General features: G+C 41.7%; 4 protein-coding genes across 4 annotated transcripts; 2 read left to right on the top strand and 2 right to left on the bottom strand.

The window, feature by feature from the left end:
• Positions 1 to 757: 757 nt before the first annotated feature.
• Positions 758 to 3,715, bottom strand: arf6a (ADP-ribosylation factor 6a). Its single transcript, XM_055044235.1, has 2 exons — positions 3,491 to 3,715; positions 758 to 3,339 (listed from the first exon to the last, which is right to left on the bottom strand). The coding sequence occupies exon 2, from the start codon at positions 2,636 to 2,638 to the stop codon at positions 2,111 to 2,113; it is 528 nt and encodes a 175-aa protein (XP_054900210.1). The 5' UTR covers positions 2,639 to 3,339; positions 3,491 to 3,715; the 3' UTR covers positions 758 to 2,110.
• Positions 3,716 to 6,913: 3,198 nt separating this feature from the next.
• prpf39 (PRP39 pre-mRNA processing factor 39 homolog (yeast)) lies at positions 6,914 to 14,136 on the top strand. Its single transcript, XM_055044234.1, has 15 exons — positions 6,914 to 7,051; positions 8,004 to 8,412; positions 8,557 to 8,747; positions 8,841 to 8,966; positions 9,567 to 9,685; positions 9,784 to 9,951; positions 10,050 to 10,230; positions 10,625 to 10,732; positions 10,811 to 10,975; positions 11,454 to 11,580; positions 12,379 to 12,647; positions 12,808 to 12,992; positions 13,078 to 13,161; positions 13,278 to 13,392; positions 13,472 to 14,136. The coding sequence occupies exons 2-15, from the start codon at positions 8,037 to 8,039 to the stop codon at positions 13,559 to 13,561; spliced, it is 2,304 nt and encodes a 767-aa protein (XP_054900209.1). The 5' UTR covers positions 6,914 to 7,051; positions 8,004 to 8,036; the 3' UTR covers positions 13,562 to 14,136.
• A 458-nt stretch (positions 14,137 to 14,594) lies between these two features.
• Positions 14,595 to 17,079, top strand: faua (FAU ubiquitin like and ribosomal protein S30 fusion a). Its single transcript, XM_055044236.1, has 5 exons — positions 14,595 to 14,692; positions 16,085 to 16,166; positions 16,295 to 16,439; positions 16,684 to 16,739; positions 16,844 to 17,079. The coding sequence occupies exons 2-5, from the start codon at positions 16,092 to 16,094 to the stop codon at positions 16,967 to 16,969; spliced, it is 402 nt and encodes a 133-aa protein (XP_054900211.1). The 5' UTR covers positions 14,595 to 14,692; positions 16,085 to 16,091; the 3' UTR covers positions 16,970 to 17,079.
• Positions 17,080 to 17,847: 768 nt separating this feature from the next.
• On the bottom strand, positions 17,848 to 19,948 carry fkbp3 (FKBP prolyl isomerase 3). Its single transcript, XM_055044233.1, has 7 exons — positions 19,818 to 19,948; positions 19,554 to 19,655; positions 19,314 to 19,415; positions 19,081 to 19,216; positions 18,934 to 19,001; positions 18,252 to 18,349; positions 17,848 to 18,131 (listed from the first exon to the last, which is right to left on the bottom strand). Exons 1-7 carry the CDS (start codon positions 19,917 to 19,919, stop codon positions 18,077 to 18,079), a joined length of 663 nt encoding a protein of 220 aa, XP_054900208.1. The 5' UTR covers positions 19,920 to 19,948; the 3' UTR covers positions 17,848 to 18,076.
• Positions 19,949 to 20,807: the final 859 nt, after the last annotated feature.

The raw sequence follows: 20,807 nt of genomic DNA, 5'->3' as shown, positions 1-20,807 counted from the left end.
AGTTTTTTTTTTTTTTAACTGGATGGAGTCACATAAAGGAAAACAAACAACCAAAAAAAAACTCTTTATAGGATTCCACCTGTGACCTGTGGTGACTCTCAGATCTCAGCGCCAACAATCAGCTTTGTTCACAAAAATAAACAAAAACAAAAACTTGTCTGGCTTTCACTCCATGCCCTCATTTCTTAAGACCGGCTTTTTCACGAGCCACTCCGCTCCTTGGTTTTGAACGCACATGACGCTCCAAGCGGCGATATCAAGTGTTGAGCAGGCAGACAAGAGACTGAATGGCTCTGGAAACAGTATAGCCCGACTTCAGATCTGCGCTTTGCTCAGAGGCGAAGAATAAACTTCATCATCATCATCATGTGATTTCCTCTCGGCTGTGCGTGCGTCTTTTTTGGCGCCCTCTCTCTCAGTGATGAAGTCTGCAGAAAAGAAAACACGAGAACCGCTGCGAGAGTCCGGCCTGGACTCTGCTGGACACTCGGGGACCTTCTTGACGCGTCACCTCGCAATCACTACTCGGAAACCAGAGCCCTCATTATTTATTCACAACCAATGACTCACCGGAGCAGAAAGGAAACGAGCCGAGGCTCACTTCTTCTTCGGCTTGTCCTTCTTTCAACGCCCTGAGCTCTCATTTCCTCTTTTATGAGCTCAACAGTTTTCAGAAGGCAAATATTACTTCTTTTTGTTTTTTTTCTTCTTTTTTTTTTGTAATGCAAAAGTCATTGAAAAAGCAACCACTTCCATATTGATCTGGATATATATTTCTTTTATTATTTCAACAGCATAGCATAAGAAAAACAAAAACAAACAAAAAAAGGTACTGGGGGGAGAGAGAGAGAAAGAGAGAGAATTAAACAGCAATATGGTTTTAAACTTTTAACAGAATCGACTGCAGGGCGTAAAACGGGCTGGTGATCTTTAAAACAACAACAAAAAAAAGAACAACCCAAAAATTTTGAAAAAAATAATAAAGAAGCACCTGTTTTGGAGGCGGCGGGGTGGTGGGGGAGTTGGGAACTTTGTAAACCTCGCTGGAGTCCAAAAGTCAGTTCAAGAAAAATCCAAAAAAAAAAAAAGTATGCACTACCAGCAAGTTGCTCAACCCCCCTCCCCTCCCTTCTCCCATTCAAAGTGCAAACTCAAGAGGCTGAGAATACCCTTCGCTGTTGCGACTGTCTCAGTTTCGGGGAGGATTGGAGGATGTGGAGGGGTGGGGAGGTCGACACCTGCAACCCTGGTCCGGACTAAGGCAGCTGAAAACTACAAAAACACTCAATGGAAGCTCTGAGAGAAACGAGACTAGTCGGTAACAGATTGTGACCCTGAAACAACACCCCCCCCCTGAAAAAAAACTTAAAAATATAAATGTATATATCCATATCACAGTGTGAATATCCAGCGTCCACGTTAGACATTATCATGGATGGAACCACTGCACAGATCTCATTCATCCCAGTACAATCAGTTGAACTTTTTAAAAGGTCCTAATAACACACCCATAGAGCACATTCTGACAGAAAACAGAGGTGGGTTTTTTTTCCCTCCCCAGAGTCTTCAAAAGTGATATGCTGATCTAGGAAACGGTTTCTGGGCTTTTCCCCCCCCATCCTTTGGATATGTAGCTGGGTTGCGAGAGAGCAGGACGAGAACTAAGTGTGAGGGGGTTGGAGAGGGGAGCGGCACCACTCAGGTGCGCCCCCCCCCCCTTCAAAAGAAACGTTACAATAATGGGGAAACGAAAGCAAAATGCAGTAAAAAGCACAAAAGTAAGATGTGTAGATTAACAGAACTGATTACACAGATCGAGAACTAAAGAAAACTAAAACAGAAGAAAAACACTTTCTTTTTTTTTGTTGGCTTAACTGAAAATTTGGGATTAAAGTGAAATGTCATAAAGAAAAATAAACCAATAAGTAAATCATGACTCTCTTTAATACACATTAAGCAAAGAGATCACTGAATTTAATTAATTGCTTCAAATTGCATCCTTGTTTTTTTTTAATTCTCTGCTACTTTTCTGTGTGTGTGTGTGTGTGCATGTGTGTGTGTGTATGTGTGTCTCGAAACGTCCAAGCTGGTGGGTGGGTGGGAGGAAACATTAGGATTTGTAATTTGAGGTAAGCCAGGTCAGGCCCTCGTATAGTCCATCCCCTGTCGTCGCGCACGAGGGCTGAACGTACCAATTCCTATCCCGGATCCGGGTCAGGCCCAGCTTCTCCTGGATCTCGTGGGGCTTCATGGCGTCCGGCAGGTCCTGCTTGTTGGCGAAGATCAGGATGATGGCGTCCCTCATCTCCCGGTCGTTGATGATCCGGTGGAGCTCCTGCCTGGCCTCGTCGATCCGGTCCCTGTCGGCGCAGTCCACCACAAAGATCAGGCCCTGCGTGCCCGTGTAGTAATGTCTCCAGAGGGGCCGGATCTTGTCCTGGCCGCCCACGTCCCACACGTTGAACTTGACGTTCTTGTAGGTGACGGTCTCCACGTTGAAGCCCACCGTGGGGATGGTGGTGACCGACTGTCCCAGTTTCAGCTTGTACAGGATGGTGGTTTTCCCGGCAGCGTCAAGTCCAAGCATCAATATTCTCATCTCCTTGTTGCCAAAGATCTTTGACAGCATCTTCCCCATCTTGTTTACTGTGCATAAATACTTTGTTAGAAGAAGAAGAAGGGAAACTCCTAACTAGAGCCAATGCTTGTTTTCGGGATCAACAGAGAAGGCCGGGTTCAACGTGAAGCTGCACACGTGACAACAGTGGGTTGACACCAGTGTCAAAAAAAAAAAAAAAATCTGAGAGCTGGCAGCAGCGTTACAGTACAATTAGCTGGATTGAGGTAATCTGGCCTGAGGAGTCAGAGGGACTTCATGGGGTGCATTTGTAGATTTGGGTGGGGATATATTTTTATGATCCACTGCCCTCCAATGTGAGAAGAAAAATGACATTCCCTTCTCTCAAAGTCAGCTTAGACCACACGCTCCCTCCCAAAACCAACACAAGTCTTGGTCGACTCGGTTTGCAAGGTCCTTTTTTTTCCCCTCCCAGGTGGCCGAGCAGAGTCCGGCTGGAGGAGTTCTTTCAACCTAAAGAGGACAATATAAATCAGGCCCAGGCCAAGCCGGGGGATCCCACTTCCTTCTTGGCGGCCGGCTGTCCGCACTTAGCTTGTTCCCCCCCTCCTCTCTCGGCGGATTTCGAAGCACGCCGATTTTCTTCGCAAACCGGCGGCGACGATTCGAAGCCTTCCGAGTCCGCTTCGGTACCGGGGTATCCACAGGAGGAACCGCTCAAAAGGTCATTGATTCATCCGACTTTCTTCTCTTCCTTCCCCCTGTGACATAGGAGCGGTCCGAAGAAGGGAGGGGTGTTAGTACAGAGGGCAACTTTGAATCCGACAAAAAAGGAGAAAACTCCCTCTGCCGAAACCTAAAGGCTCAACGGAAAACAGACGAAGACAGACACTGCAAGGGCGGGATGAATACCTGCGTCTGCGGCGACCATTCCCCAGTCCCCCGGGCCGTTTCTCCCCCACTCTTGCCGCTCTCGATTCGTCTTCCTCCCTCCGTGTCTCCAGCCGTTCAGTCAGGCACAGCGGTGGCGGGGCTGTTACCGGAAAGGTGCGGACCGAGATCAGCCGCCACTTCCTCTGCAGCGCGCACTCACACACACACTCACACACACGCACAGAGGAGCGCTGCGTTCAGGACCACGAATAAAGCTCCGTCATCTGAAATTGAAAAGAAGTAATGCTAAGACTATTAGCATGGCCTTTAACTAACTAACTAACTAACTAACTAACTAACTAACTAACTAACTAACTAACTAACTAACTAACTAACTAACTAACTAACTAACTAACTAACTAACTAACTAACTAACTAACTAGTCAGACAAGGAACATAGTGGCGCATCCAAAGCAATTTCACTAGCTTTGCTGTGTTCTACTATATTTGATAAGCAGTGTAAATAATAAAAATCAGACCCTAGCTAATTTGAACACATTTTGAGTTATAAAGGTGTGAATATTTAATTTAATTGACATAAAATAACATGTAACAAACTAAATACAGGTAAGCATATCCTTTGTCAACCTATAAAGTGGTCAATAACTTCAACAGTAAAATAAATTCAATTTGAAATTATCAATGACATTTACAGTGGTGACCTTTAAAAAAGTAGTAAGCATGGATATTTACTTATGGGACCTTATTGATTTTACAGAACTCCATATGCTATTTTTATTTTCTCTTGTATTCATAATATCACATTTATTTGAGCAGGATCAATAGACCCTGAAGCCATAGGCTAATTCAATTCAATGCATAATTATCTTAGAATCAAATTAAAAACCTAGACTAAAACAATATTTCGGAATGTGTTAATTCTTTAACATGATCAATAATTTATTATTTATTACTCTTTATCTACTGTACAGTACGCACAGCCATGTGGACATGGGAAATAAATATTTCCGATTACCCATAAAGAAGCCGTAGCCATTTCGCATGCGCGCAAGAAAAAAAAAAAAAAAAAAAGAAGCAGCAGCTCAGTAGTAAGTCGGCCCATTAGCTCGTGTTGCCGCCATTAGAAGGCTCCTATCAGACACTATCACCTCCAGTGTGACATCTACCTTTTTTGTAAAACTACTAAAATAGTTTATGTTGCACAAGGATTTCAAGATGGGTTTTACAAGCGGTTCTTTCCAACATGTCCGACCAGTCATTCAAACGGTTTCCGTTTGAGTAGAGCGTGACGTGGAAGGCTGTCCATGAAATGGGCGGGGGGAGAGCGAGGGAAACTACAGCGCTGCTGTTCTGTCAAAATGCCAGTGGGTGTATGGCAGGCCGTTTTAACATAAAATCGGTGTTGTCAAGACTATTTCTAATTAACCAGCTATAAGAATGGGCACAACATTTTCACAATACTGAATGGTATTTTAAGACATCTTCATTTAAATTGTGCTACATTTTGACGGTCAAATGACGTCACCAAATGTGTCATTTTGACAGGTCACATATGAAATTACAATCTCGGACTTAACTATGATTTTTCAAAATTTAATTTCTGGATTTGTTACTAAAGAAATGGTGTCTGAGCACTCACACCAAATAGCTGCATGAACATTTTTTTGGGTTGTCCTATGACAAAAGCTATTTTATGTTACTGTAGTTTGCCATAAGTGGTGGTTCCAGAGGCACAAGAGTGGGACCAGTGTTTTTAATGGGGTGTTCATTAAAAACAAAAGAATGCAACAAACAACAAATGAAACAAAACATTACAATATAGCAGTGCTTCTCAAATAGTGGGGCGGGCCCCCTTTGGGCGGCGCGGTGCGATACCTGGGGGGGCGTGTGATCCTGGGGAACAGGCTTTTTTTTGGCCGAACTAGTATAAAGTGTAATTGCGCACAGTAGGCGGCAGTGGCGCTCTCATTGTTACTTCTGTCACGTTTGCGACAGTGCAACATTTTACGACTTACAAGACAACAGGTTTGCTTGGTTAGCAGTGTTAAGTCAACAAAAGCTCCGACTGCGTTCTGTGGCCCCTCCGTTATTCAACAACCCCCAACATGAAAAAGTTTTTCACAGGGATGAAAGAAAAGCGGAGAGAGACAAAGATAATGAGACAACAGAAAGTCAACCGAAAGCTAAGAAGAGGAAATACGACGAAGCGTATTTAGCGCTTGGCTTCACTGTGACTACAGACCGGTGTGTTTGCTGTGTCTAAAAAATGCTCGCAGCGGACAGCATGAAGCCAAATAAATTAGCGCGTCACTTAAATATGTTACATCCCAATCACGCCAATAAGCCGCTAGAGTTTTTCAGCGAAAAAATGTTAATAAGGAAAAAATGTTATGCAGAGATGGATAATCACGGTGGGGAGTGGGGGGCGCGAATAGTTTTCTTCTTGCTAGGGGGGGCGTAACGGAAAATAATTGAGAAGCACTGCAATATAGCATGGTTTAATGAGATGATCTCTGAAGCTGCATGTTTCTACGTTTAATTTACATAATCATTGTTTCATTTGATCAATACTCAGGAAAATATATATTTTTCAGTTTTTAAAGGCAAATTTGCACTGATGCCAAATAAAATGTTTAATCCTTGATATTTAAAATATTACATGCGAGTCAGCATAGAGGGAGTGAAAAGATTGTTTCCATGTATGATGTTTTGTTACTGAACAGGCTAGTATTAGTGCAGTTTTTGTTTTTATGCTCTGAATGGTCATGCATAGTAAAACGGTACTCAGGAATGTCAAGACAGGTCAAAAAAAATTATAGATATGTGTAAAGTGTCTGAAGTAATTTTTTTAAGTAAAAACTGTAAATCAAGGTGTATATATTCTGTTTATCCTTTACATAATATGTATATTATATTGTATATTTTATACACTGTACATTTATTTTTTTTCAACATGCACACATTATCGCAAGTTCTCTCCAAATGAATAAATCACATCACTGAATGTGATTCATTTACACACATTTACTTATTCAGTTGCTAATATTGCTTTCTTGTTGTGAACTAATGGTTGGGTTCTTCAGGGAGGTTGTTCAGTAGCAGTTCAGAGAGTTGCTAAGGTTTTCCCAAATTCGTAATAGCAGGAATAAGAAATAAAAATAACTCAGAATAACAAGCACAGGTTTCCTGCCAACGAATATGGCAGATGATATTAACCAACCAGCGTCTATGTAGCTCCAGCAGTTAGTGTGGGATTGTTTTCCTCTCTTATTTTTTATATATTTAATTACTTGTTTGTTCGTTTTAATAAAATACACGTATTTCCATTTTAATGTTATTGTAAAAATTTTTTAGTGTAAATAAAGTTTGTTGAAAAAACCCTTACCCCTGCGCTTTCCCTCGGTAACCCCGTTCAGCGTGTCTCCATGGTGTTCTGAGCAGGCATGCGCATTCTGGATCTGTTCTTCCCCCCAAGTTGATAGGTATGGTGGATGACGCGCGCCTGTCGGTTGTTCGGTTGTAACTTTTGAGAATAATTACCGTTTGAGAGGATTGACTTCAGTGACTTGGGAGCTGAAGGTGAGATTTTCAACCACGACATTCGTTCTACTTTGCAATTATTGACTATAATTAGACATTGTGCTAATGCTAGCCACGCTGGGGGAGACGATAACCGGCTAGCCAGACTGGTGTGTTGTACCAACTGGGGACGAAACCAAAAAGGAAGATTTTTAGTAATAGTTGCGTCGTTATCTCGGTATTTCAGACAAATTACTAGAGAGGCTGTTTGATTAGGTAAGAAAGCAATTATGAAAACAAAACAATCGGAAAAAATGTCTCTATGCTATCCCTAGCTAGCTAGCTTAACATTCGCGTCAGGTCGACAGGCTTACAGGCCCAATTTATCGCTGAACTTTGAGCAAGCGATCACCCGGATGAGACATCGCCTCTTTCCAGCAAACCTTGTCAGTCGTAACTCTTGTATCTTTTTTTTTAAACTTGAAGTTTAATTTATTTTTTTTATTGGACATGTTATGAAACTAACATATCAGCTATTATGTTCAGTAGGTCAGCTTGAACCCTGTATCGAAATTGAATTTAGGACAAGGAAGTATCTTGTTGCACCACCAGCTGGCGCTTCTGTCAACTGTCTGCATACGGTTTATTTTCGGCGACCAGTCATTTATAAATAATCCTCCCATCTTAATGTAAATGTTTAGCTAAATTGAAGCTTAATGTTGCTTCAGATGTAATGAATGGGTGCTGAAATTCAGTTTAGGTTTTTTGTTCACCTGGTAGAAAGACTGAGCAGCAAAAGATGCTTTGGTTGCTTCAAACTGCTTTTCTTGTTCAATAATTAAGACTATCTAATTATTTTCTATTGAGACCCTATCCTCTAATTTTATGCAAATAGTATTTAATAAAGAAAAAATGGAATTATTTTTTTGTAAAATAAAGGGTAGGTCATATGTTTTTGCTACTCATAAAATAACCAATATTTTTTTCTGCCCCCACTCCTCCCCCCCAACAGGTCTGTGATTCTAAAAGTGCCACTTTTACTGGAATGCTGGACACTGAGTCCACAGCCATGGAGAGTAATGGGAACGCATTTCTTCCTGACCTTCCTGCTCAGCCAGCAGATTGGTCCTTGGAGCAAGTTCCTCCACAACCAGCCGCCAGCGTAGCGCCGGAGGGCTCCGATTCCTCTCAGGACGATCTGGCACAAGAGCAGCAGCAAAGCCAACAAACAAACTTCTCCGAGCTGGGATCCGTGGAGAAGGCTGTGGAGCAGTTTCAGCTTGCCAACGCGTCACTTTTCCAAGAAGAGCATCCTCCTCCGCCTCCGCCGCCCCCTCTGCCACCACCTACAGATCCAGACCAACCGCTGCAATTTGCTACTGAGCCTCAGCCAGAGGCTTTTGTGCCAGATGGAAGTCAAGGTAACTAATAATAGCTAATCTAAGTTTAGCATCCTTAGGTATTCAGTAAGGCAGTAAGCCTGAGATCTAAAATGAAAATGATGGTACACTTTGAAACTGAATATTCCTTCTGCTTTTTAAAATGTTTCTACAAATCTTTTGTAGAGGGTACTGAAGCCACACAGATGGAGGATGGCATGGAGCTGGAAGAACCAGCCCGAGAAAGTTCACAGGAAATCCCTGTTCCAACAGAACCAACCCCACCGTCAGAGTTCGAAAGGCTTTATAAGATCTGTGAAGACAGCCCGGAAGACTTCAACGCCTGGGTTTCGCTGCTGCAGTACGTCGAGCAAGAAGTAAGAAAACATACTTGAAATTCAACTTGTATACAGCCTGAGGTTTTCATTTAGAAGCAGAATTGTAATCTGTTTTCATGGTGTGTCTTGCAGAATCTTCTTCTCCCTGCAAGGAAATCGTTTGATGTCTTTTTCCTACGTTATCCTTACTGCTATGGCTACTGGAAGAAGTATGCAGACATGGAAAAAAAACACGGCAACCTTCAGGTTTCAGAAGAGGTACAAGTTCCTCTGAGACTTTTTTGTGTGTTTTTTTTCCCCAAATGCAATGAAATGAGGTCAACAGCAGAAACAAAACAAGTCATGAACAGATCCATGTGTAGTCCTTTAGGTAGTTATAGTGGAGTGTTTTTGACAATATGGTTCATTAATAAGAATGAAGGGAGAAAAAAGCATTATATAATGAGAAAAAAAAACAACACTTTTGTTTACAGTTTGAGGGAAAGCTACACAGGGAAAGCAATATTATCAGTTTGCATTAATGTGTCTCTCCACCCCAGTCTGCAGGTCATTTTGCCATGTTGTAGATCTTTAACTGAAACACCCAGTTGCATTATACTAATAATTATCCTGGCTATGACATTAATGAGCTCTTGAGGCAACTGATTACTTTAAATCAAAGTGTCCAGAAGTGCAAACAAACCTGAAATGTGCTGGAGAGTGGCTCAAATACTAGAGTTGGGAAAACAGTCGCGCAATAAAAACAGACAAACTTTGAACTTTGTGGTTGGACTTAAATCTTTATCTGGTGAGCGCGCCAAAGCATCATAAAACAGTTTCAGCTTCTGACAAATGATTTTCAAACACTCTCCTACCAAGGTGTACAGAAGAGGCTTGCAGGCTATTCCTCTTAGTGTGGACCTTTGGCTTCACTACCTCACCTTTATCAAAGAGAACTCTGACCCCAACGATCCAGAGACGGAGGGACGAATTCGAGCGTGAGTAGAGCATTTTTTTTGCCTAAACGTGACCTATTTACAACCGATGACTTTGACAATAAATATCTTTTTTTTTTTCTCCCCTTCTGTTTTAATAGCTCCTACGAACACGCAGTGCTCGCCGCAGGCACAGATTTCCGATCTGACCGCCTTTGGGAATCCTACATAAGCTGGGAGACGGAGCAACAGAAGCTGGCTAACGTCACCACCATCTACGATCGCGTCTTAGGCATACCGACGCAGTTGTACTCCCAGCACTTTCAGAGGTACACCGAGGAACGAGCAGATGATTTTTATTAAATTTTTTTTTAACTACTTCAGTCACGCATCTTATGAGAATGACATTTTGGTTTTGTTTGCTCAGGTTCAAAGATCATGTGCAGGGCAACCACCCCAAATACTTTTTGTCAGAAGAGGAGTTTGTTCAGCTCAGACTCGAGCTCTCTAAGTCCAGCCTGTCTGGAATGGTCGGTGAAGATGGAGAGTCGAACGTTCCTCAGGAAGAGCTGCCACCGGGTACCGAGGACCTCGCCGATCCCGCCAAGGTAAGAACGTCGCTGCCATTTCTGGTAAGGGACAAAACTGACAACATTCCACTTGCAGGTTTAGCAGGAGCATTCCTGTTGTCCATGATAACATAGGGTAAAAAAGACAATGCTCAGGTTTGAAGAAGTTTTTCTATGTCACCAGCCAAGCCAGGAGATCCAGTAAGGGACTCGCCCTTAAACTAAAAGGATCAACCGGGGCTCCTTTGAACCCAGCTGTGCAGGGTGCAAACTTTCCTGTCCCCTCTACAGGCTTCTTGTCTCTGGCAACATCATGGTGATGTAAATCCTTGGTTGCAGGACTAGCAGTATTCAACAAGTGGACAATGTTGTGCTGGAAAGAAGCCATAAAAGTGCTGATCTGGTTTCTGGTGTGTGTCTTTTCTTTTTGTAGAGGGTGACAGAAATTGAAAACATGCGCCACAAAGTGATCGAGGTTCGGCAGGAAGTGTTCAACCACAACGAGCACGAAGTCAGCAAGCGCTGGTCCTTTGAAGAAGGGGTACGTTTTTTTTTTTTCTTTTCCTCCCTCCATGTTTGCTTGTAAAGGCGTTTCCTAAAAGATTTCTTTCTTTGCCAGATTAAGCGACCCTACTTCCACGTCAAAGCGTTGGAGAGAACGCAGCTAAACAACTGGAAGGAGTACCTGGACTTCGAAATCGAGAACGGGACCCCGGAGCGCGTGGTTGTCCTCTTTGAGCGATGCCTCATCGCGTGCGCCCTCTACGAGGAGTTCTGGATCAAGGTACTTTGGGCTTGAACTCGCGACTCGTTGCTGCTGCCTCCCTGCACTTCCCCATCAACGTTGATAATCACATCATCAACTCAGTAAAAAAAAAAGAAAAAAAAAGAAAAGGAAAAAGAAACGTCCTGCACTCTCTTTGCGTGTAACGTTGATATGTGACTGTATCTGTTGTATTAGGGGATGGCCAGCTTGCCACACAAGATATGACTGCAGCATTTGCCAACTACTACGTTGCATCTTCTTCGTCTCCCACTACCTTACAGAAACTTATCTAATTGGTTCCATGAAGGTGCTGATGGGTTTACACAGAAAATTTCTAAAAACGATCTTGTCTATGAAGCAATTCACTGAGTGTAAGAACTGTATTTACAGGTTAAAAATGTTCTGTTTCTCTTGCCTTTCTTCTTCTTCTTCTTCTTTTTTTTCTCTGTCCTCTTGCCTTTCTCCCAACTTGCTTTCCTTTTTTTCCATTCTAAAGTATGCTAAGTATCTAGAAGGCTTCAGCACTGACGGTGCGAGACATGTGTACAAGAAGGCGTGTTCCATTCACCTGCCCAAGAAACCTGCCATCCACCTTCTGTGGGCAGCATTTGAGGAGCAGCAAGGTAAAAAAAGTAAACAAAAAACAGTGAAAATAAATTTGGCAAACCTTTCAATTTAACTTTATAGAATGTAGTATTAGTTCTCTGCTTTTGATCATGAGTTTAGACCACTCGTTTTTTATTTCTTTTCAAGCAAAATATAATTTTAACTGATTCACATTGGTTCAGATATATACATGTGCAGTTCCTACTCGTATTCTGATCAATGTCTTTTGCAGAGTTCTGCACAGTCCACAAACGTTTTAACGGGATTAAGGCCTGAGCCTGACATTGGCCGGCTCGATCCATTCTAAAACTGTCTTCATTAAATTTTAGAAGATTTGGCACCGTACTTTCCACTAAAAGAAGAGGGCATGTCAAAGAAGTACTGGCATTATTCATGTGTTCAGTGTCATCCACATAGCCATGAAATGTGAAGCTATGCTGTCTAAAAGTGGAACCCAAAGGGAGCCCATGGCAGGCAAAAAGGAGAGGTCCAAGAATTGATCCCTGAGGGATACCACAAAAGAGATGAGCACTTGAACGTAGTCTAACTCAAGCAATTCTGTCCCTCTGAAATAAGATTAAAACTATTGCAAGTGCTGATCTCTTAGTTCCAACTTTATGTCAGAGCCTGTCTAATTTGGCCACTGGATTAGAGAAATACCAGAATATAGTTGTTCAAAGTCATGCAAGTTTAAATAATGCATGTTATTAGGAATTAAAATGTATGATTAAAAAGGTCAAAGTGACACAGCGTTTAAAGGAATGGGATGCGAGTAAATGAACTCGGGTCAAAGCGTCACTCTCGTTGTTGTCTAGGCAACGTGGAAGAGGCTCGCGGGATCCTGAAAGCCTTGGAGGAAACGATCCCGAATCTGGCCATGGTTCGCCTGCGCAGGGTCAGTCTGGAGCGCCGCCGCGGCAACTTGGACGAAGCAGAGTTCCTGTTGAAGGAGGGAATGGAGAACGCAAATAACGACATGGAGTCGTCGTTCTACGCCGTGAAGCTGGCTCGACACCTGGTGAAGGTGCAGAGAAGTCTGAGCAAAGCGAAGAAGGTCCTTCTTGATGCCATTGAGAAAGACCAGGTGAGAATCTGTCGATACCGGACGACGCAGTGAATATGGACATCGCGTTCTTGTTTTCGTGGTTGAATATTTCCTCTTTCAGGACGTCAGACGTCACTTGCGTCAGACGTCACACGCCTTCAGTTGTGTGTAATACGTGTATGTATGTCTGCCTTTGCAGACTAGTTCGAGACTATATCTAAACCTGCTGGAGCTGGAATTCAGTGGAGACGTGATGCAGAACCAGGCGGAGATCTTGGCTTGCTTCGACCGGGCCCTGAGGAGCCCGTTGTCCCTGGACTCCCGCATCATTTTCTCCCAGCGCAAAGTTGAATTCTTAGAAGACTTTGGCAGTGACATCAACGCGTAAGTAAAACAGAATTACGTGTAGACCCTTTACCGACATGTTAAACTTTCCGTCTCACCAGTGCTCCTCTAATTCCATACTCAGGCTTGTGGCTGCGTACGAGGAACAACAGAAACTACAGAAGGAAAGCGACTCTTTGAAGAGAACAGCTGAGAACGGATATGACAGGTGGGCGAGGAAACGGCACATTAGCGCTCTGTGTTCTCAAACGCTAAGCATTGTTTAACCACTAAAGCTAAATGCTGTTCAAACCAGAATTGTCTCATTCAAACTTTCTCCTCAAGCTCTCAAGAACCTGACGCCAAAAGGCAGAGACTAGACGATCCTTCTGCAGTTGCAGCAAATGCGATGACGGACATGCAGGCCAACAGCTCCGCATACAACTACAACTGGTACCAGGTAGGTTGGAGTAGAATGCTTTGTTGCTTTATCCACCCCCAAAAATGAAGTTGTTGATTGGTTTCTGTTTCTTTATCAGCAACAGTATGGCGGCTGGGGACAAAATTCCTGGGGACAGTACAACCAGTATGCCCAGTACAACCAATACTACCCTCCTCCTCCTACATGATGCACTTGAAGATGGAGTTGCTTTTTCTTTTTTTTTTTTTCCCTGACTTTAAACCTTGGAGCAGAGCAAATTACCTGGGTGTCAAGAAGATTTTAATTCAGCCACACACTGAGCAGGATAGCCTTTTTTTTTCTTCTTCTTTCACTACTGCTGTTTATTCTGTGCTAATGGAATTTCATGTTACATCCCTGTGTAAGAACAAATTTGGTTCACAATGGTAGGAATGTAAGAATTTGGTTTTAAAACAATTTCTAGAGATGTTGTCAAAGCAATTTTGTTTTGATAAAATAAATGTTGAAGGTAAATTTTCTTTCTTTTTTTTTTTCTTGTCCTGTATAAGACGAGCTTTTTAATTTTTTAGATTGAATGACTTAGTTTGGTTTTTCTTTGTATTCTGGCTTTAAGGTTTCTAGAGAAGCATTTCTGTATGTTTCCTGAGTCATGATTCTTCTTTCCAAACTTGTAAAAATGTCATGGCCGTTTCCAGGAAGAGCTCTCTGTTTTCTTTCTTTTTCTTTTTTTTTTATTTTTATTATTTTGACCTGATTTCCTAATAAAGAAATTGATATCCTCAAGGCTTACTGTTTCATGGGAAGAAGTAATCAATTTAGTTCTCATGATGTAACAATACCATAAACTGTTTACATTCACGCAATCTATTAGTCAAGCACGTTTGTCTGTTATGCTGACGTAATGTAGTTAGATTAAACATAAATTAAGCCGGTAACCATTTTAATGACGGAAAAATATTTCATTCTTGAAGTCACGTGATTAATGATCAAATTAAAATAACAGCTCACTTTAGAATATAGTCATTGTACTCCTGACCTTTATCACTTAGATTCAATTATTGCTAAAAGCTTACAATTTACAACAAATTTTGACTTGAGAGCTTGCGGTGTTTTTTGTAATACATTTATTTTGTGAATAAAATACTAGATACTTAGTTAAATTCGATATCTGTTAACTTTTCAGCGTTGGTTTCAAGTTATTCTTTGACTTTTCCCTCCGCTGCGTATCCTGGGCGTAACAGTTACTTCCGCTAAACCTTACGTAAATCTGCACATGCGCTGTGCTGCCCCTCAGACATTCCTTTTTATGCTTAGCGTGGAACGACTAGCATCAAACGAGGTGAGTCGCCTTCGTTTTCTGACATTATTTCTTGTTATGAAGTGTCCAGTGACATATTTCTTTGCAAGTTTAGCATTATAATCAATAGCCACCGTGTTTCGTGACTATTTTTTTTCTTTCGAATATGTATTTGACACATTTTAGACCGACTTTTCTCAAACGCATGCACCATGTGGCTAAGCTAAGCTAGCATAGTTTGCTAGCAGATACATTTCTCTAATTTAGAAACCCGGTTTTCTAAGAGGTTGTATTTTGGCCTCGATAAAGAAAAAATCCGAATGTGGAGGTTTACTGATGTGGTCAAATTGATGTTAGTTTCCGTTGTGGGCTAAAGTGCCGATACAGTAGCAGTTTCCGATCGAAAGGCCGACATGTTGCTTTTCAAACACAGTGCTAACGCTGAAACAAATTTCTGCTGTCGCAGATTAGCTTTGAGTTGCACCAAAATGCTACGTTGATAACTTGAAACTAGTTAGATTAACTCAACTGCTGTTTTAAGATTGGCTTTAGTTTAATGCAGGCTTAAAAAATATTGTAACTAAGGATTGCTATAACAGTTGTTTGTGTGAAAGTGAAATAAAACTGTTTCTTGTGTAATGCCTTTAAATTGCTTTACAAACAGTACAAAGATCGTGTTATGCTGTTAACGATTTAGCTATAGCTATATTAATAGCTATAGCTATACATTTTCTTTACATCTGAAAATGTAATGTCTCAATTTACAAAAATAAAAAAAGGGGGAAAAATCATGTTGTGGCCCCAGAGTGCTTATCTCTAAAACTATTATTTTTAAGCAGAAGAGATTTCTATTGTCAGCAACATTCTGTTAGATGTTTATGTTTCACTTATAATAAATATCGACTAATTTTATTCAGCAGAAACCTCTAGCATTTTATTATAGAAAGTGCATATTTCCACCATAAAGACAAAAATCTTAGTATATAACCATGAATTTGAATTGCTTTCTGAAACAACTTTTGTAATGCAGTTTTTTTTCTTAGTCTATTAAGAAATCAAAACTGTTAGAATTTACCAATTTACCTCATTATTTTAGCTGTATTGATATGAACACGTTTTCTGTGATGAGCAAAGCATTTACTCAAATAAACTATTAAAAGTTTTTTGAATGTTGTTTAATTCATTCTTGAAAACAAATTTATTCTTCTGATAAAGGCTTTTGCAGAGCTAACATTTAATGTGCCTTATTTTGGTCACAAGAAGTAATACGTAGCAAGTTTAATTTTACTGGATGAAACATTGAAACAGGAACCTTAACCCACAGTAGTAAATATAAAGCAGTTTGAGATAATGGCACAATCAGGAGTCTAATTGCAAATCCAGTCATCTGCTGGTGATACAATAATTGTTTAACCTTTTGACTTTCTCCCCCAGTGTAAAGATGCAGCTCTTCTTGCGTGGCCAGAACACTCACACCCTTGAGGTGACTGGACAGGAGACTGTTGGCCAGATCAAGGTAAACTAAAAAAACAATCAATACAATTGCAAGCTGAAATTTGTAAGATTCCTCTGTTTAATTTCTTTTTTTTTTTTTTTTTTTTTGTATGAGTGGTATTTTAAAGATGAGTTGCCTCTGTTTTCCAGGCCCATGTCCAGGTTCTGGAAGGACTCCTGGTTGAGGACCAGGTGCTGCTGCTCGCCGGCTGCCCACTGGAGGACGATGCTTCCCTGGCAACCTGCGGCGTGACTGAGCACTGCACCTTGGAGGTGGCTGGCAGGCTGCTTGGAGGTCAGTACATTGTTGCCAGACATTTTCTTGCTTCACGAAAGCATGACTTCAAATATTGAACCACAGTAATAGGTTTTAAAAACCATATGCAGTTTTAATACTGTAATGTTTGGCTTTTTGTTTAAATTTAACTGCAGTTGTTTGATACAGTGACATTTAGGTCATTTAAAATTGCAGGGTAATTTTTTGTAGTTGTTAATGCAGTCACAGTATAATATTGACTCTTGTGTGTTGTTTCTTCCAGGTAAGGTGCACGGTTCTCTTGCCCGTGCTGGAAAAGTAAGGGGCCAGACTCCCAAGGTAAAATATCCCGTATTCTTTTCTCTTTGCTGCAGAAGTGACTGTGCAATCGTTTGTCAAAAACTATCTCAAGAAACTGAGACATTTTTGTTCTATTTTTCCAGGTTGACAAGCAGGAGAAGAAGAAAAAGAAGACCGGCCGTGCCAAGCGCCGCATCCAGTACAACAGGCGCTTTGTGAACGTTGTGCCCACCTTCGGGAAGAAGAAGGGACCTAACGCCAACTCCTAATTGCTTCAGTGCTCTAATGGAGAAATGACATCGTCATCATCAGTTCTAGAGTCATCAGTTTTCACCAAGTTGAAAGTTGTCTTGTACAGAATAAAGGATATTTGACTTGGCTTCATCTAGTAATGTCTTTAGTTACACAAACTTTGCTCTTCACAGGATTTCTTTGTGGTCTTAGATGAAAGTTTTCCATTGTGCTTTGGACAGGTGTTTCTGTTTATGGTATCTTTAAAAGTAATAATATGGTAGCGTTCATTTCACTCTTATGAAATTATTTCACATTCTAGATGAAGAACTAGGGTTTTATTACATATGAAACAAAGATTTACCTGCAGGAATTTGTCACTGAGCATCGAAACATTTTGCTGTAATTTCTCAAGTATTCTACTCTTGAAACAGATTTGTTTCTTTAGGTCATTAAAATCAATGTCCTCATTGGCTACCCTGTCCACTAACTGATCCATGAGCGTAGAGCGAGATTCAGCCCGAAAGGTAGACTTTAATAAATTGGTTTAAACTTGTCACTTGTGTGGAAAAGCATTGAATATAAAGTAATATTGCTATTAATTCATTTGCATATGGAGCTAAAGGATACCATTTTTAACTGCCCTAAAAAGTTGTATTAGTGAATCAATGTGTGGAACAAGTGACGCACGTTAACTGGCAAAGTGTGGCCCATCATTAAATTGTTTTCAAATCCTGGAAAACTGGGTGATGATTATCCGATCTTACTTTTCAAAGATGAGGTTTGCATCTTCAAATTCAGACCAGTTGGTGCAAGTTGCATCACACTTTGCAAAGCAACTCGGTTTGAGAGCACTAAGGTATGTCCATTTTAACCTGAAAACAAATCGGCAACCTCTGAAATAAAAACCACAGAGTTCAATGAAACAGGTTTATTATTCATAACGTACATGCAAAAAAACACAAAACAAAAAAAAACCTCGTTCCACCTCTTAAGATAAACACTGAAAAGTCATCCATTTTCTATTCGGTATTTGAAACTGCCAGCAACTAAAAGTAAACTGACAAATGCAGTCCAAAGACAGTGTAAACTTAAAATCTGTAATGGGGGTTAGAAACGACATTTCGTGCACGTTGGGAGATAATTCAATCCACGGACACCAACTCCACTTCAAAAATCAGCTTTGCATTAGGAGGAATTCTGATGGAACAGGAATTAAGGAAATATTTGCATATCACCAACAGCTCAAACTCATGCACAAAGCCTCTTCTGTCAACACCTGAATACCACGTCACCGTACAGACGAAGAGGAAAGGATACTTGGAATCTGGAATGCCCTTTTTTCCATAAGCCCACTCAGGTTCGATCTCCAGCCGAGCAGTCTCGCCCTTGCTCATTGTCAGAAGGGCCTCGTCCCACTGGGGTCAGAACAGAAATAATCGCATCCAACTGTCCATGTTCTCCAAAACGACCCGAGGTCACAGCTATACATGGAGGCTAAGAAGTATAAGTGCACTTCCACTATCATCTGGATAAATATCAATTTTCCAGTTGCAAAGAAGCCAAATTTGACCAGATCAGAACTGATCCTTAACCCTTTACGCATTAAGAAACCAGTTCTGATGTGTGGGATCGCTGGTATTTCCCTTGTCCCACTTTGTACCATCTAACTGTTCTGAGGTAAAGTAAAAACAAAAAATGGTGGAAGTCACTATTTTTCGTAATCCTCCCAATTTCTGCAAAGCACCAGTACCACTAGCAGCAAAATGGCCCCTCGGCATGACAATGCCACCACCGTGCTTCACACTTCTTAGCTCTGAAAGCCTCGGCCTCGACTCCTCCAGACACCGAGGCTAATCGTCTCTCTCACTGGCTTGTTCGGTTGGACTTTTGGAGCAGGTGATTTTTTTTCTTGGTTGCCAAAATGAATGCATCTGCCAACATGATGAGTAAATTTAACCCTTTGGAGCTGTAAACACAAAAGGTAGTAATAGTGACATACCCCTCTGATGACTTTGCCCAAGCCCACTTTAAAACTCAGCGGTTTGGCTTGCTTCTTCTTCTTTGCACCTGCAGATAAGGCGGAAGTGTCGGCTTAAAATCTTTTATTGGCGATTTTAATGGGGCGCTTCTCAGTCAGCAGTCATACCTGCGGGGACATTTGTGTCAAAGACCGTCCCGTCTTCCAGGCTCCCAGTGTACCAGCAGCTCACGGTGTCGCCCTTCTTTGGGAAGTTGGCCTTGTCTCCTTTCTTCAGCACCGACTTGGTGTACTTTGGAGGACCCTGGAACAAGCAACGACGTCTTAACAGACGCTTCAAACCAGGCAGGAGGTGTTTACAGGAAAACACGCTGTCATAAAAACCATGAGCTGAGCATCACCTCGTCCACAACTTCTGCTTTGACTTCTTTGGGCTTCTCTTCCACCTTCACAGCTTTGACCTGCTCGGTTACGTCCTCCACTGGGTCCGTGCCTTTAAACCTCTGCACACACACATACACACACACACACACACACACACACACACACACACACACACACACACACACACACACAATGCAAAACCTTTAGCTCAGCCAACTGACAGATGCAGGCTGAGCAACATGACAAAGTTAACTTACTTTGCTCTCGAAGAGCTGGTTGTACGCGGCGACCAGCTGCTCTTTCTTTGCAGTTTTGGCCACATTTTTAATGTTTCCCAGCAGCTTGTGCTCATTGAGGAACTGAAAGACAGCACGCAGAAACGTCAGCACAGCTTTGCGTTACTTGGCGGCGCTGTTTTCTGGACGCTAACGTGTTTTTCATGCTGCTATGCTAACACTGCAGCACGCTTGCAGAGCAACGTGGGGGGGATTTACAAAGAAGTGAAACCGAGGCGACCCTACCGAGTGGGCCGCATTGTCCTGCAGGAACTTTATTACGTCTTTTTTGGGCAAGTCGTCACTTTTGAGCTGCTCGTCGCTCCACTCCCGTGCTGGCGCCGCCATTTTGAGAGGTGAGCCGGTGACCTCTGAACTCTGGGGGACGCCTTCCCGTTCTGTCCCTTCGAGTCCACACCAGAGCAGGTTCACGTTTAACACGCCTGCGTTTCAGTTCAATAAAAATGTTCACTAAATGTTTGGCCTATTAAACATTTAAGACACGTGGATGTATCCACGTAGTTAGGTTTGCAACCCAAAGGCTGCAAAAATGTTTATGATCTTAACTTTTGTTCTATTTTTCATAATTTATGGTGCAATAATTTACTAAAATATATCAATTGTCCTAGATTAACATTGATTTGATATTTCAAGTATCACGTCGCAATTCTGTGTTTGCCCTGCCACCTACTGGAGAAAGATTGCACTGGCAATGTAATAATACTAGGAGAGAAAATAATATAGGTCAGAATACATGGTCACCACTGTGGATGTTTCTGCAACCAGCTGCCTCCAGCAGCCACCTGTTCATTAAATCCAGTTCACCTCTGGATAATTTTATCTCCACGTCAACACAGGTGTTCTCTGAAGGCCTCAGAGATTTGAACATTAGCGAAGGACAAAGGAACACCAAAGAGAGGTGTTTAAGCAGGACTATGGCAAGAAGAGCATAAGAAAGAGAAGCAACCGAATAAAAGTTCAGGTCATTTGTTTGTGTCATTTTTCCTGACATTTTCCTCTGTACTCTCATATAGATTTCCGCTTTCTAGCATTAGTGTTAAACACATGCATAAACCCTGTGATGTTTTGAAAATTTTTCCTTTCATGCCATAGATTTGATCCTTTAAGTGAAGCACTAAGTTGCTTTGCTTTTACCTGAGGCTAGTTGAACATCTGTTGCGGTCTGCAGACATTCACTTTCAGATTTCTAACAATGCTTCCACCTCAAAGTGCAGC

The sequence above is a fragment of the Poeciliopsis prolifica genome, unplaced genomic scaffold, assembly GCF_027474105.1.
Source record: "Poeciliopsis prolifica strain line A6 unplaced genomic scaffold, Auburn_PproV2 SCAFFOLD020, whole genome shotgun sequence".
Taxonomy (NCBI): Eukaryota; Metazoa; Chordata; class Actinopteri; order Cyprinodontiformes; family Poeciliidae; genus Poeciliopsis; species Poeciliopsis prolifica.
Note: the sequence above shows the minus strand (reverse complement) of the source record. Positions and strands in the feature narration are given on the sequence as shown.

What these genes read in the sequence shown, in the direction of transcription:
- arf6a (XM_055044235.1), bottom strand. Translation starts at nt 2,638, where the DNA reads ATGGGGAAGATGCTGTCAAAGATCTTTGGCAACAAGGAGATGAGAATA.
- prpf39 (XM_055044234.1), top strand. Translation starts at nt 8,037, where the DNA reads ATGCTGGACACTGAGTCCACAGCCATGGAGAGTAATGGGAACGCATTT. An exon ending in ACGGAGGGACGAATTCGAGC is followed by an intron (nt 9,686 to 9,783) that starts GTGAGTAGAGCA and finishes CTGTTTTAATAG; the next exon opens with CTCCTACGAACACGCAGTGC. An exon ending in AGCATTTGAGGAGCAGCAAG is followed by an intron (nt 11,581 to 12,378) that starts GTAAAAAAAGTA and finishes GTTGTTGTCTAG; the next exon opens with GCAACGTGGAAGAGGCTCGC.
- faua (XM_055044236.1), top strand. Translation starts at nt 16,092, where the DNA reads ATGCAGCTCTTCTTGCGTGGCCAGAACACTCACACCCTTGAGGTGACT. An exon ending in AGACTGTTGGCCAGATCAAG is followed by an intron (nt 16,167 to 16,294) that starts GTAAACTAAAAA and finishes TCTGTTTTCCAG; the next exon opens with GCCCATGTCCAGGTTCTGGA. An exon ending in GGCTGGCAGGCTGCTTGGAG is followed by an intron (nt 16,440 to 16,683) that starts GTCAGTACATTG and finishes TGTTTCTTCCAG; the next exon opens with GTAAGGTGCACGGTTCTCTT.
- fkbp3 (XM_055044233.1), bottom strand. Translation starts at nt 19,919, where the DNA reads ATGGCGGCGCCAGCACGGGAGTGGAGCGACGAGCAGCTCAAAAGTGAC. An exon ending in AGGACAATGCGGCCCACTCG is followed by an intron (nt 19,656 to 19,817) that starts GTAGGGTCGCCT and finishes GCTGTCTTTCAG; the next exon opens with TTCCTCAATGAGCACAAGCT. An exon ending in TGGGCAAAGTCATCAGAGGG is followed by an intron (nt 18,350 to 18,933) that starts GTATGTCACTAT and finishes TTCTGACCCCAG; the next exon opens with TGGGACGAGGCCCTTCTGAC.